The sequence below is a fragment of the Brienomyrus brachyistius genome, chromosome 19 (genome assembly GCF_023856365.1).
Source record: "Brienomyrus brachyistius isolate T26 chromosome 19, BBRACH_0.4, whole genome shotgun sequence".
Lineage (NCBI taxonomy): Eukaryota > Metazoa > Chordata > Actinopteri > Osteoglossiformes > Mormyridae > Brienomyrus > Brienomyrus brachyistius.
Window position 1 is genome coordinate 21,150,345 of NC_064551.1, and position 15,143 is coordinate 21,165,487.

Here is a 15,143-nt window from a genome sequence, read left to right on the forward strand (position 1 = left end):
CCCTGGCAGCCATCATTGTACTCTGGCTGACCTCTGAGCGTCTATGTGGCTACGAGCCTGTTGATTAGAAGAGTGAATCACAGAATTTGGCTTGCATTGATTTTTAGGTTGTCCTCAATTAATGAAAACCTAACCCTAGCCTGTCTAGACTATCTTTGATGAAGTTTGTGAATAAATGTTGAATATAATGCATCAGTGTACCATGGAAGCCATTATACTGTATATAATTAATGAGATTGGTGCAACTATTTAAAGAATTAAGCCTGAAAGATGCAGCTATTCGCTTCCCTCTGAGTAGGGCTAGATCGGAACATGCCTGTGGTATGAAAGGGCCCTCCCCGTCTCACCCTGCTCGACTCTCTGTCGCCCCCTGTCTCCAGGTGAGGGAGAAGCACCTGCCCCTGCTCAGGGAGTCCCAGGCCCTCCTACCCAGCCTGGAGGAGACCGAGAAGCAGATCACTGGTTTCTACCAGGCCGTGGAGAGGGCCAGCAGCATCACAGCATCCCGGGACTTGGATGCGTCCGGAGACATCAAGCAAAAGTGTCAGGTGAGCAGATAGTGTTGCCATGGATACATAAGGTTGGGAGGCAGGGGGGGACTCCCCTCCCATCATCCCCATCTTGCTTTGCATCTGAGACACTCCTGATGTTTACATCAAACTTATTTTCGACAAACACTCGTTACATTCGTGAAAGATTGGTGCCATTTTATTAATGACAAGTTAAATATTGGAGGGATCAGTTAAGGACTGATTGATGCAGGGTAATTAATGGTGCGTGTTGGTAGCCGGAGGCAGGAGCTTAAATGCTGAAAAAAGAAACAGGGCTAAGCTGCATGGCATTGGCAGCAGGGGGCGTCTCAGACCGGCAACTGGGGAAGGCAGTTTATGCAAGTACGGTGTTCATAAGCCGGATCCTGAGGGGGGACAAAGGCTTCGGATTAGCCGCTGCGCTAGCACGTTTAGGGTCACCGTCTGCGGGGTCTGATTACGATTGGTTTAGCGAGCGCCTCCTCTTCCCAGTCACAGCTGGCCTGTGGCGCCGGGAGATATCTCAGCTCGAAATCCAGGCCTCGACGTTAGCTGAATGGCACGGATTGTATTATGATGGACAGGCTATTGGGTAAAGGTTGCCGGGATGAGTGGTGGTCACCATGGGGACCCTTGTGTCAGCCTCTAGAACCTCACAGAATCATACGGGATGGTGTCTTCTTCTGGGGGGGGGGGGGGTATTTGACTCAGCGGGTTCGGATGCTGAGCTCAGAAGGTTGGTGGTTCAATTCCCAGTGAGTGAGTGATGTAACTGTTGGGCCCTTGAGCGAGGCCCTTATCCCATAATTGCTCCAACAACCTCATGACCCTGTTCCCCCAAAGACAGAGGTGCAGCTCACCTTTATCCAGAGCATCTGTTCAGTAAATTAAATGTGTGGAGGCTTCCCTGCCCATGCAGAAATATAAACACGGCACTGTGAGGCAGGGAGGCACGAGGATGTGAATCGATTGGCACCGGGGGAATGATGCTCCATGACATTGCAGGTCATGCACTCATTGCTGGTTCTTTGTGCTCCACCGTGCTTCCGGCCTCGGCCACATAATGCCTGCTTTGCCTTCACCCGCCACCCGTGTCCCAGGATCTGGCTGCGCTTCAGCAGATGGGCAGAAAGAGCCTTGCGGCCGTGCAGCAGAGTCAGCAGAGCCTGCAGCTCACCCTGGGCTCCAGCAGAGCTCTGCAGGGCTTCGACACGGCATTGCTGCAGCAGAGAGTCGGCGACCTGCAGGCCACCTTGCAGGCAAGAGTCTCCTGGGCCTGGGGTTGGGGGGTGGGGGGGGGTGAAGCCTTTGTGCTCATCTCGCAGCATAGAAACTCCAATAAATGTAGAGACCTTAGAACCACCTAATGGAAAATTTCTGGGAAAAGGAAGGCTAATGACCTGCTGTGGTGTGGGGGCGCCCATACCATAGTTACCCTCATGGGCATTCAAATTAATTCTCCCCCCCCTCTGCTGACCTCACCCAGCCTGCAAATTATCATTAATAATGGGGTTTAATTAATATTAAAACACATGAAATGGCTGTGAAGGAAATTAGCAGCCAGTTTGAGGTTTGGTGAATTTGCCTCCCGCATGGATCCCCTGCAGGCCTCCAGGGCCCCGCTGATGGATTTCTGTAGCTCTTTTGAAATGTAATTTAGTAGCGAAGACTAACGTGGGCCTGTGACCTGACAGATGCAAGTTCATGGCCCAGGAGAGACGCTACAGTAATATTATAGATAACAGCAATTTAAAATTGACTTGGGAGATGGGATTTCTCTATGAGCAGAGCCTGTTTCAATTGGTGTATAGACAGGATTGGTCTATGGGCAGAGTTTGTTTGGATTGGTGTATAGACGGGATTGGTCCAGACGGAGTTTGTTTGGATTGGTGTGTATAGGATTTGTCCTTGGTCGTAGCCTGTTTGGATTGGTGTATAGACAGGATTGGTCCATGGGCGGAGCCTGTTTGGGTTATTTTGGAGATGGGATTGGTCCATGAGTAGAGGCAGTTTGGGTCTCATTTCTGGCAGATTGGCACATAGGTGGAGTTTATTTGCGTCGTGGGTGAGATTGATCCAAGGAGAAAACTTTATTTTCTATCAGCAAACAGGTGGGTTTGGTCCAGTATTGACTGTGTCATAACCATCGGATTAATATGATGCCCCAGAAATTTTTTATGCTGAAATACAGCCTAAACCTGACTACTTTGCTACTTCAATTTTCACAAACTACTGTATTAAACTCATACCTTGCATTTACTCCACTTGACGACATTTGTCATTTGCACAAATTGCTGTATTAATCTTGTGTTTACGCCTCTCCGTTGTGTGTCCTGTTTGAGTGTTAGCTTTCTCATGTCATGGGGTCTCCAGCGCTAGCAAGCTGTGCCGATAAAAATTAGATCTTAGGTCAGGTGACAGTAATGATTCTGAGTTTGGTTCTGGCTCTGATACGGGAAAGGTTTCGATACATTCAGTTACTTTCACAAGAAGTGATAATCTCGGTTGGGCGTGGATGAGTTTGGGGCCCCTAGGGGGCGCACCAGAGATTAATTGCAGAAGTATTTCTGGTCCTCAGACTATGGAGAAGGAATCCAGTGAGTGGAGAAGGCATGTGGAAGCCAACAGCAGCCTGAGGAAGAGGTGGGACGAGTCCCACGCTGAGCTGGAGAAGGTGATGAAGGTGGCCCAGGCTGCACTGAAGGAACAAGGCAACGCAGAAGAGCTACTGAAGAAGCACACGGTACGGAAATGCTCTCAGCGAGCCGTCCGGCCATGTAGCCACAGTCACCTGGTGCCAGACACCCAATCTCTCACCTCCTCTACTCCACCCCTGCAGGCGTTCTTTGGCCAGCTGGACCAACGCGTGCTCAATGCCTTCCTGAAGGCCTGCGACGAGCTGACAGACATCCTACCTGAGCAGGAGCAGCAGAGCCTGCAGGAGACCGTCCACAAACTGCACAGGCAGTGGAAGGTAGGGGCGGAGCCACCTCGGGAGTCTAGACCCCCCCCTTTGAAGTGTTTTTATGCGGGACGATCCCTGCACACACACACCTTTCCAACATGGAGATCCACACCGTTTTGACTCCATCTTCTCCCATTTAATTTCTCTGCCCTCCAGCTAACTAGGTAGAATGACATTGTGTAGAGGAAAATTACAATTCTTACATAATTGCATAATTACCATCTAATTGATAACGGTACAGTGACACACAGGTCCAGACTTCCTGTTTTGTCTGGTGCAGGCCTAGATACTTGTGATTTTTTTGAATTATTTTTATTTTTCTTGAAAACTACAATAGTGGTCTTTTACTCTGTTAATTAGAAGAAACATTTAGAGCAAAAATCTTTTTATCTTCATGGACTTGAACATGATCACCTGGACCAGTAACAATAGCCCCGCCCATGACCAGCTTTTTCCCAGGTCTGGTCTAGTGTATTCTTTGCCTGTTGCCCTGGGTGACAGAAGGACATGTGGGTCTGTTGTGCTCCCCAGGACGTCCATACTGAGGCGCCGCTCCATCTGCTGAGGCTGCGGGTGGAGGCGGAGCGTGAGTGGCTGATGGGGCACCTGCAGGAGTGCCGGGCCGAGCTGGATCGGGAGGAAGAGGCCCTGCCCACGACCGGCAGCGAGAGGCTGATCAGGGAACACCGGGTGAGAGGATGCCCAGTGCGGAATAACTGGGGTCATGGGTGTCTGTGTGTGCCCTAATTGCGAGCCCTTACCGCGGATGGCATTCTGTGGAAGAAGATCTCTGATCTCAGTGGCTATGTGTGTTTCTAGGCCTTCTTTGGCGAGCGAGGCACCCAGTGTGAGAAGAGGCTTCAGTACATGCAGGACCTGTGCCAGAATCTTCCAGATGACGATTCTGCCCGCCGCACCACAGAGAGCGCAGGGGTGGCCTTGGCGAAAGCCATGGAGCAGGTGGACGGTACTTATCAGAAGCTGCTGCAGCATCCCGACAAGTGGGAGGAGTTCAGCACCAGGTGAGGGCGGGATGAAGGCGGAGCCACTGTGGCAGGGGTACCACCCCCCCATCCCCATAGGCTGTCCAGCAAGAGGGAGAAATACTTAGAAACAAGTTACAGGCTTATAGTAAGTCACATGTTCATCGTACAGTGAAAATATGAGGAATCAAGAAAAATAAATAATATAAAAAAAAATTTTATATACTGGTGTTGTTTATATACATGGTGGTGCAGTGGTTAGCACTGTTGCCTCACACCTCTGGAACCCGGGTTCGAGTCTCCGCCTGGGTCACATGTGTGTGGAGTCTGCATGTTCTCCCCATGTCGTCATGGGGTTTCCTCCAGGTACTCCGGTTTCCACCCACAGTCCAATAACATGCTGAGGCTAATTGGAGTGGCTAAATTGCTCATAGGTGTGTGTGAGTGACTGGTGTGTGAGTGTGCCCTGCGATGGGCTGGCCCCCCATCCTGGGTTGCTCCCTGCCCATTGCTTCCAGGATAGGCTTCGGACCCCCCATGACCCAGTAGGATAAGTGGTTTGGAAAATGGATGGATGGATAAATATACATTGTTTTAGCCTGCAGGCAACAGACTGCAGTGTGTAAAACAGTCTGAATGGCCTGATGTTTATGGGATGTGAATATCTGTATAAATCCTGTCCAGATATTCTGAGTTCGCGGCCTGGCTCTCATCGAAGGTCGAGCAGCTGGGGCAGCTGCGCAGACAGGCGGGTGATCCAGGCGTTTATGGGCAGGTGAAGGACTCGGTGCAGGTGAGCATGTGCTCTGCATATGGGGGGGGGGGGGGGGTTTGGGCGGAGCATATGGTGTTTTTTCCACACCGGAGTATTTCACTGGAAATGTTCAGACCAATAATGTCGACACATGGCTCCTGCTGGGATTTGAACCGACAAACATGCCCTAAACTATTTTGCTAACCACTGACTTTGGGTGACCCCCCCCTATGCCTACCTCCCCCTGTGTTCCAGGAGCTGCAGCGCGAGGCTGAGGAGCAGGAGGAGAACCTGTGCTGGCTGGAGGCGCGACTGGGAGCGCTGCTGGAGGTCTGCTCCGAGAGTGAGGCGCTGAAACAGCAAGGCGGCCTCGCACAGCTCTCTGCTGACTACAAATCCCTACTCTCCTCCCTACCTGAGGTGCGCCCTCACCACCCCCCTGCAGTCTGCAGAGAGCTTGTTGAATTAACTGTTGATTTACAATCCCTGCATCCCATCAGCGGGTTGAGGGGAGGCACTTTCTGCACGGCCTCCATAAAGCTTTCCCACTAATTGGACCGTAGGGATTGATTTATAGGTCTTGTCGATTAGAAATATGTGAAGGTGCAAGATGTTATGACACTTTGGGTCAGGATCATGAAAAAGGCTGCCTGAAAGCAGCCGCTGTGATTCCGGAACGTCAGTCAACATTATCGGTCCCTGTGAGGACCTCCAGACTGGGCTAGACCATCTCCTGAAGTAGCCTCGGGTATGGAAACCCAGCCGTGTGGCGAAGCTCAGATTCATTCTCTTTCTGCAGCTGGAGGAGGTGTTGTCCATGGTGGGGAACCGCATTCAGCTCGGTGTGGAGATCCAGCACGCTGTGGAGGAGCTGCAGGAGGCTCAGGAGGAGGTGAGACTGGCGACTTCCGCAGTGCTGGACTCCGAGGACGTCAGGCAGGCCCAGCAGCATCTCCTCACCCATCAGGTGAGATGGACCTCCGTCTTCCTCGGCTAGACACTAGCCATCTTCTGATTGGACAGAAACACCATCTGCATTGTGATTAGAGCAGCAAAAGGAACTTATAGGCATCTAATAAAGGCCTGAGGCCTAATACATTTACATAAGATGATTCGTAACCCAAGGTCACATTATGGATGCATTCCTGGCATTGAGGTCCTCTTAGGTGCCCCAGGGATGATTAAAATGGGAGAAATCGAAGGCCCAGTTCAGATTGTTTGGTCGCACACATGCAGCATGTTGAGTTACTGTTACGGCGTGTGATTTGCTGTTACTTGCATGCATTTATTTATAAGTTTACATCTGTCAGACTCTGTGTTTGCAGCTGTTTATGCTGTTTTGCATCAATGGACATATTTGTTCACTTGTTCGCTTTTTGTTTCTGTGTTGGTTTTCCGTCTGTACTGGTGTTTGCATTTGCAGGGAAGGGGTAGCCAATTTGCATTTCTGACTACATTAATTTTGCATCTGCCTTCGTCTACATTAGATGCATTTCTGCCTTTGTACTTGCATACACGTCATCTATTCGTTCGCACATTCACGTCGGTTTTTGTGTCTGCTCTGTGCCGTCCCACGAACTTACTGTTGCCTTTCTGCATTTGCGTCTGCGTCTACAGCAACAGATGGCACACCTGCAGGCCAGGAGGAAGGACGTGGAGCAGCTGGCTTCGCGCTGCCGGCAGCTGCAGACGGAGGGGAAGACGGACGAAATGCTGCGGCAGCGGCTGGAGGACGAGCTCCGTGCTGCTGTCCAGACCGCCGAGACAGAACGGCGCCTCCTAGAGGTGACCTCATCCCGCTTTCACCCCAGCTTTCACACGTGTGCCCAGCCAGTTCTTCTGCACATGACAGTTATCACAGCTCCCTCTGCTGGATAGTCTGGGCCCTGCCTACAGAAAGGGCAGCTCCCTTTCTAGTCTTGTCACAATCCACCTCAGACAGACCCCACTGTACAGCTTTTCATCACCGACAGCTGGGTCTCAACCTAGAGCTGACGTAGAAATACCATGCAGACAAGAGGTGCCTTCATTTCCACGTTGTCTCTAATATCGATTTATATGCATTATCTAGAGCCTTGGCATTGATCTGTGACTGTGCCTCCAACATTGATCTTTCTGTGTGTGTGTTCATTAGCCCAGATAACTGATCTTTCGTGGATTCTCCTATTGCTTGTCAATAACGTCTATATCTGTGTTCCTTGACCTCAAGTTCGTTCCCCCTGATTATTTTCTTCATCTTCATGTTGTCATTGCTTTTGGTATCTGTGTGTTTATGTCGCTCTCTCTCTCTCTTTTTCTTCCCTGTTGCTGTCAGTAATCTGTGTGTTGGTGTGTGTGTTCATTTCTGATCTGTCCCACTGTGTCCACTAACAAGGTCGGTAATGTGTTCTAATTTTCTTACTTGCAGGAGACTCTGGTAGCCTGGCAGGAGATAGAGAGCCAGCAAGGGGCAGCGGAGGACTTTGTGAGCCGTGCTGACTCTGCCCTGGAGAGGGAGCTCACCTTCAGCAGCCTGGAGAGCATGTTGGCTGAGCTGAAACAAACTAAGGTGTGTACAACACTGCCACCTGGTGGGGTGACGTAATATGACTCCTTGAGACTTGAATTTGTTGTGCTTAACCCAGCAAATTTCAGAGGGCTTGTGGGAGGTGCTATGAAAATCAAACACGGGTTCCTGAGCTTAACTGTTTGTCCTTTTGTGCACAGGACCTGTACAGACAGAGTGAGGAGCAGGCTGCAGTGACTCATGTTCTCCTGAAGAGGGCAGTAGAGATCCAGCTTGGCTCTGCGAACCAGACCCGGCTACAGCATCGGACCCAGGAGGTCAAGGAGCAGGTGGAGCGTGTAGGGGCCAGGCTGAGGAAAGAGTAAGCCCCCCCAGCTTGACGCCCACTCTTCACCGCGTCTTGGGATGATTCCTCCCTTCACTGCAAGGTTCCTGTGTTTCTAACGTTAGCATCGAGACCTTGGAAGCGGCGATGACTCAGTGGGAGAAGTTCGACCATGAATTTGAGGTCCTCTCCACATGGATCGGCGAGAGGGAGAAGGAACTTGATGCTCTTGGTGCCTCTACTGAATCTCTACATCTGCAGAGAAGTACTGTGAAGGTATGGGAACTACAAGTCTGGGATCTCAGTCAGCAGAGCATGTGCGGGGACGGGGGGAGGGGTCTTGGGGGGGGGGGGGGGCGCATGCTTGTCAATATCATCACTTTTCAGCAGCCAAGGAGGACAGTCTCTCTCCGCAGTCATTCATAGGCAGTATCTCACTGTCTTACAGCTGTGAAGTTCCTCACTGTCAGTCAGAACCAAGGTTTCCACTGATTTTCCACCCTGTTGGCATCGGCAGGGCGCGCAGTCGTACTTTTCCCCGATAATATGTTCCCATCACTGTGAGGGAGCCTGAGAGAGCATCTCTCCTGGCCGTGATCCAGGCTGCAGAATCCGGCCTGCAGGAGAGGGAAGGAGCCCTGACCCAGATGGAAGCGGAGTCCCAGGCTCTGGGCAGCTTCCTGTCGGCGGGGGAGGCAGCGCGAGTCAAGGCGCGTCTGACGCGGATGGGCCGGTACTGGGAGGAGCTCCGCGGGAACGTGGGCCGATGGGACGAGCAACTGGAGGAGAGTCAGGCCCAGCTGCAGAGGTTCAGCGACAGCCTGGAACAGGTACGCCCCCCCCTGCCCTGGTTTGCAATCAGCTTAAATACCAATGGGAGTTTTTAAAGTGGGGGGGCATAAGGGTGGCCATAATTTATACATAATTTATCAGTTTTGAATTGGTCATTGACCGGGGAAGGATCACTCCAGACACTAATTAGTTTTCAATGCCCTTGTGCCCCCCCCCCCTCGCCCATATACAACCCTGGAGTCCAACTCTGGCTTTTCTTGGTGCTGCCACACACAGGGTGCTGTGTTTACTGGCTTAGTCACACGTGGCATTTGCTCTTAGTGGCCTGCGGGCAGTACTGAGGCGGTCTGCTCTCCCCGCTAGGCGCGGATGACCATGAGCACACTGGGCCAGCGGCTGGAGCGGCCAGTGTCCGCGTGCGGCTCCTCGTCAGACGCCTACCAGGCCCTACAGGAGCACACGGTAAACCGCCGCTGCCATGCGTGTGCGCGGTGATCAGAGCACCACACGTCTGTGTCCTTACGCTGGCTCCAGTTAATCAGAGAAGTGACGTTAACATACGCTGCTTACAAGTCATTGCATGTTTTACGACCAAGAAGTATTTGCGAGATGCTCGAAGAATACAAGTCTAATGGGTATCTTATATCGGTGGGGTCAGCTAGTCATGGCCAAACCAAAGCTAAACATGGTGAAAGGTTTAGTTTAGATACTACGCAGCTTCAACAATAGTCAGCTTAAAGACTGAAAACTCTTTTATTCTCTACAGCTTTTAATTCATTTTCATTAAATGATCTTGGACATTTGTATTCTTTTACTCTTTTACATGCTTATACGTTAATTTTGTATTTGTATTTGTTTTAACTTATGTCTGTTCTTATTTCTGTTAAGCACTCTGTAACACACATACCTCTCTGTATGAGAAAATGCGAACTGGCTTTGCCTTGCTGTGATTGCGTCCGTTGCCGGGTTCGAGTGCACGTACACTAAGCGGGTTTCTGCCCCCCTGCCCATTCAGGACGTGACCCAGTCCCTGGAGCAGCTGACGGCTGCGTTGCTCACTCTGTCGGGCAGCGCACGCCGGCTAGCCCAGCGGGAGCAGGCTGACGAGGAGATCACCTCGCTGCAGCGTGACCACGAGGAGCGCCTCCTACAGGGCAGGGAGAAGCAGGTGCAGCTGGAAGATCTGCTGTCCCTGTGGCAGAGGTAAGTGGGCAGCGGAGGTCAGGCTACGGGGGATTAAGTGCAGCGTCGCATGGCTGGGAGAGATAGGCCAGCCTCTTTATGCCCCCGTTTGAGTCCTCCACGGACAGGCACAGGTTGGGGGGGGCACATCACAAATTCCCCCCCCCAAGCCTCATCCATAATTGCACTGACAGGCGTTGCCTGGCTGTGATTACAGCTCGAACGCTGACACAGGGAAGCTCCGCTTATCTGAGGTCCGTCTGCACATGGCCCACTATGGTCCCGCTCCTGCCATGTAATGAGCCAATCGTCTGTCCCACGCAGATACGAGAAGGAGCGCTCCGCCTTCCAGTCCCGGATCGAGGAGCAAGAGGCTGCCTCCAGCTCAGAGGGCCATCTCCTCCCTGTGGATAATGCCAGGCTGCAGAGCCAGCTGAAAGCTCTCCAGGTAAGCGGGGCTCGCAATCGCCAAGGTCAGATGCGCCAACCCATGTCACACATTACCATCTCATCACCAAAAAAACATGCTCATGCTGAGCTGAGCCTTTGGAGCTGGATGTTGCTTTAGTAGTTAAGGGATGGTTGTAGCCCTAACATCTCAGAGATGTAGCATTAGCATCTAGCAGATGGCTTTAGCATTAGCTTCCAGGAGGTGGCTATGGCATTAGCATCTAGCAGATGGCTGTAGCATTAGCTTCCAGGAGGTGGCTATGGCATTAGCATCTAGCAGATGACTGTAGCATTAGCATTTAGCCTGCTGATTAACTTTCAATGCACCAGATCATCGATGATGCAGCATCCGCTGTAGCCTTAGCGTCCTATGCCTGGATTAGCGCTAAATGTCACCTGCTATACAGGACCTGCAGACTGAGGTCCCGGCCCAGGAGTCTGCCCATGGGGAGCTGCTGAACCTGGTAGCGGCCCTGCGCCCGACGGCATCAGAAGAACAGGCAGAGGACCTCACGGCCCAGCTGGAGACGCTGAGGGAGAGGTGGAGGGCACAGTCCGAGGCTATACCCAGCAGGTGGGAGGGGGGGCAGCCGAATCAGGCCTGCTTCCTGCAAAACAGTAGCCCTTCACTACTTAATGTCTTATTGCGGGATATACTGCTCGACAGATTTCACTAATCGGAGCGGTGGGGGAGGTTTGCCCTTGTAGCGATTGGATCCTAGGCAGCTATAAAAGTACTTTTAACTTAAGCGGGTCTAAATTGGTATAACTATTTCTCATATTTGACTGGGTTAAGTTAAGGCTAAAAATCCTAACCTAACCCTGACTGTGAGCCCTCTTTCCCCACAGGATCCAGCAGCTGCAGACCCATATGCAACAGGTCGGACGGCTTGAGGACGCCCTGCTTGAGTTCTCCCAGTGGGCCAAGAGCTTCCTGGCCGGCCTGCATGACTCCACCCATGTGGACATCACGGACCTTGGGGCAGCCGAAGCCCAGGTCAAGGTACGATGCAGGGCTGTGGACAGTGCGTGATAGGCCCGCAAGTTTAATTAACCGTCACACCTGATTGATTTGTGTTTAATCCACTGTGTTTGGTCGGTTGCCCACCAGGAGGGGGAGTCCTCGCTGCAGGGCAAGACAGAGGCAAAGGAGAGCCTGCAGGGACTTGTGGAGACGCTGAGCACAGCGTGCGAGCCGGGGGAGCAGCCGCTCCTGGTGGGACGACGGGAGGACTGCCTGCAGCCTTATGTGGAGGCGCAGGAGCTGCTGGAGCGGAGGTGCCACTGCCTGGGGGAGCTGCAAGCCTTTCTGGGAGGGCGAGGCGCAGCGGAGCAGCTGCTGAAGGGAATGAGGCAGGTTCTGGAGGGAGCCGGCAGCTGGGACAGGGCCCGGAGCGAGGTCTTCAGGCAGGAGCTGGAGGCGGCGGCCGGCCAGCTGACACGCCTGGAGGCGCAGGCGGTGGCTGTGGACGGCAGCCTCAGCAAGGCCCGCTGGCAGCTGCGGGAGGCCAGGACAGGCCCGCGGACGTCCTGCCGAGCTTCAGCCGACGCCCTGGCCGCATCCATGGAGGCTGTTCACAGTCTCCTGGGAACTCGACAGAGCGAGGCGGAGGCCCTGGGGGCTCTCTGGACCACATTCCGCCAGCGCAAGGAACAGCTACTGAAGACTCTTCAGGAGGTGGAGGAGAAGGCCGGGCAGCATGGCCTCCAGGAGCCTAGCCTCCAAGCCCTCCAGCAGAGGTATGACCGAATCGGATCCAAATCCAATTGGTCCGTGAGATTAGCCTTTGTACCTGATTGACCTGCATCTGACTAAAACCCATGTCTGGTTGACTGCTTGCTGCTCGCCGTGTTTCTGGTAGACTGCGCTTCTACAATCAGCTGGAGGAGGAGCTGCACTCGCACCAGCACGAGGAACAGTGGCTGAAGGACAGGGGCCAGCAGCTGGCCCAGAGAGACCCGGAGCTGGCGGGGGAGGCTCTCAGGGAGGTCAGCCTTGTGGAGGCCACCTGGGAGGTTGCCAAGACGCTGGTGTCTGACAGGTGAGAGGCACGAAGGAGTTAGTCCGTCTGCACTGCCATGTGCAAACCTGTTGCTAGGAACAAGGGGAGGCAACATCTGAGCTGGCAATCAGCCGGGATCAAAAAAACTGAAAGCATTCAGTCTCTCCACATTTTGGTATTGTACCATAGCTTTAGAATAGTTTCTTGAACCCCAACACTAATGCAAGGATGCATTTCTGCCTTTTTGAGTTCACACTCATACAAATTCCTTGCTTGTTTATCTTAGCCTGCATTCCTCACCCTTCTTTGGATGTCAAGCTGAGCTGGAGACTCAACAAGTGGGCAGCTTTCCTGCATAATATTTATACTTGACCTGGAAACATTACTCGTGTTAAGTCTAAAGATAGTACAGAGTTAAAATCTCGTTTTTTCCCCCCCATCCGTAAAACTTAAATTAATTTGGGTTGATGGTCTAGGGACTAGAGATATAAGGAAGGACTCGTTGCTTTAGCTTAACTTGCTTTGGTACAGCCTTCTTGGGAAAGCGAAAAAGATAAAAAGCAGATGGATTTGACCAAGAATAGTGGGGTAAAGAGAATGAGTGGTTCAAATTGTCTGTATGAAATTAAGTGTAAAGACATGAATATAGGACAGCTGTATAGGATTCTGGACCTTAATCCCTCGCAGGAATTCAGTCCGACTTCCTTCATGTGCTCCATCTATCACAGCTGAAAATAAAGGAGGCAGTAGTCAGCTTAAAGTGGACGTCTGTGCATTTTGACAGCAGAGTTCAATCTGCGCGGGTGCGGCAAGCACATATTTGTGTGCTTCCCTTTGTGTATTCCCACCAAATATCAATCCCCGCAGGCAGGGCCAGTGCTGCCTCCTAGTGGACGGCCTGAGGGAGTTCCAGAGCCTGAAATCGTCTATCGGAGGCATCGCGGAGAAAGCGAGCAGCGTGGCGGAGATCAGATCGGTCTTGAAGGACGCAGAGGACATCAGGAGAGCATTGTCACGGGTCAGAACTCAACATTCACTGGCTCTGGAAGACCAGCTGGTTCAATAAATTCGTCATATTAAGTCCTTGAGAAATTGGAGATGTCGCTGACAGTGTGCTATAGCAGTCTCATTCATACAGTCCTCCATCTTTGGGCCTTCCAGCATGAGGCGGCGAAGGCAGAGATGGTGTTGTGCCAGGAGGACCTGGACCTCCTCACCAGCAGGGGGAGGCAGCTGCTGGGCGAGCTGAGCAGCATCCCTGACTGCGAGCCCCAGGTGCTCCGGCGGGATCTGGAAGCTGTGGTGGACCACTGGCTTGATGTGAGTGGCTCCACCTGCTGGTCATTCTTTCATGTACATGGGGCCCTCAAGGGAATTGTTGGTTAATTCAAGCTCCATTTAGAGGAAAGTGGTGCTACCAAGAGTGTACTTTCTAAAGAATTATAAATAGTCCTGTGTTACATTTTAATTTTCTTCAGTGTTAGTGAGACGTTATACTTTATCGATCTTACTGCTGTTATTTTGGATATTAGCTCTTATATTGAGCTAAATGTGTTATATATATATAGCTATTAGCAAGTTCATGAGAGTTTTACTTACAAAAAATGTTCTGAGGGCAGAAGAAAAAAATTATTGGTTCAGAGTGATAACCAATCAGATTGCAGAGGAGGTGAGTCCAAGCAACTAGAGGAGGAGGAGTCAAGAAATGTGATTGGTTGGTCTCATCTCCTCTCCTGTAGTTCTGTAAGTAAAATTCCCATGAACTATTATCAAGAGTACTCCTGCACTACCATTTTTCAGTACATAAACTGAATTACGGTTGTAAAATAATGTAAGTGGCTTTGAGGAAAACAGTCAGGTAAATAAATAAATGCACATATGCTGAAATACCCCTTACATCCCTTCAGGTGTCTGAGAAGATTGACGAGAACATCAAGCGTCTCACCAGGAGTGCCGAGCTCTGGGAGGAGCTACGGCAAGCGGCAGAGGACATAGAGAGATGGGCCGGCGGCGTCGCGGTGGAACTAAGCGAGACCCTCGGCAACCTGACAGACAGCCAGCGCGCAGAGGAGCTTCTCTCCCAGCTACAGGTCAGGACACTGGGCCGCCCCTGCGGTCGACTCTCCCCTTCGTCTTAGGTCTGCTTCTGCATGGCTGAAAGGCAGCCAATCTTCTTCCAGATGGAGATGGAGAGCAAAGAGCGACAGCTGGAGGAGCTGCAGGCGAAGGTGTCAGAACTGAGGCAGCTCATAGGCAACGAGGAGATCCCATCTGAGCTGCAGGTGGGTGATGACCTCCAAACCAGCCTCTCTGACTATTATCTCTGATGGCTTCTTCAAGGAATATGCGAGAAACTCTGTTGCCCGTTGACTTGTTGACTGCGTTTTTTTGGTCAGGTCCTGGAGACCGACCTGAGGAAGAAGTTGGACCATGCCCACGAGCTCGCTGAGCAAGCTAAGAGCACGGTGAAGGAATATCGATCCCAGAAGCAGGAGCTAGACGACTTCATCTCCCAGGGGACCAAGCGGCTGAAGGAAGTGGAGGAGTCCCTCTCGGCACTGCCACACGGGCCTGACCCAGAGGAGATCTGCCGAGTCAAGGTATCCCCCCCCCACCAACACTATGCTATAAAAGCAGTGGTCAGACCACTGCT

At 51.9% G+C, this 15,143-nt stretch overlaps 1 protein-coding gene across 7 annotated transcripts in view; it reads left to right on the forward strand.

The window, feature by feature from the left end:
- LOC125714795 (nesprin-1-like) overlaps positions 1-15,143 on the forward strand; it is a 133,906-nt gene that overhangs the window by 32,304 nt on the left and 86,459 nt on the right. For all 7 annotated transcript variants that reach the window (XM_048985768.1, XM_048985767.1, XM_048985770.1 and 4 more), the window contains 26 exons: positions 381-548; positions 1,631-1,789; positions 3,109-3,273; positions 3,370-3,504; positions 4,027-4,185; positions 4,315-4,517; positions 5,163-5,271; positions 5,488-5,652; positions 6,032-6,199; positions 6,850-7,017; positions 7,640-7,780; positions 7,939-8,099; positions 8,189-8,339; positions 8,666-8,893; positions 9,219-9,317; positions 9,871-10,058; positions 10,362-10,485; positions 10,895-11,061; positions 11,337-11,490; positions 11,599-12,227; positions 12,350-12,529; positions 13,358-13,508; positions 13,652-13,810; positions 14,398-14,580; positions 14,671-14,772; positions 14,887-15,090. In XM_048985768.1, coding sequence (XP_048841725.1) covers positions 381-548; positions 1,631-1,789; positions 3,109-3,273; positions 3,370-3,504; positions 4,027-4,185; positions 4,315-4,517; positions 5,163-5,271; positions 5,488-5,652; positions 6,032-6,199; positions 6,850-7,017; positions 7,640-7,780; positions 7,939-8,099; positions 8,189-8,339; positions 8,666-8,893; positions 9,219-9,317; positions 9,871-10,058; positions 10,362-10,485; positions 10,895-11,061; positions 11,337-11,490; positions 11,599-12,227; positions 12,350-12,529; positions 13,358-13,508; positions 13,652-13,810; positions 14,398-14,580; positions 14,671-14,772; positions 14,887-15,090 — 4,620 coding nt within the window. The remainder of the gene's footprint in view (positions 1-380; positions 549-1,630; positions 1,790-3,108; positions 3,274-3,369; positions 3,505-4,026; positions 4,186-4,314; positions 4,518-5,162; positions 5,272-5,487; positions 5,653-6,031; positions 6,200-6,849; positions 7,018-7,639; positions 7,781-7,938; positions 8,100-8,188; positions 8,340-8,665; positions 8,894-9,218; positions 9,318-9,870; positions 10,059-10,361; positions 10,486-10,894; positions 11,062-11,336; positions 11,491-11,598; positions 12,228-12,349; positions 12,530-13,357; positions 13,509-13,651; positions 13,811-14,397; positions 14,581-14,670; positions 14,773-14,886; positions 15,091-15,143) is intronic.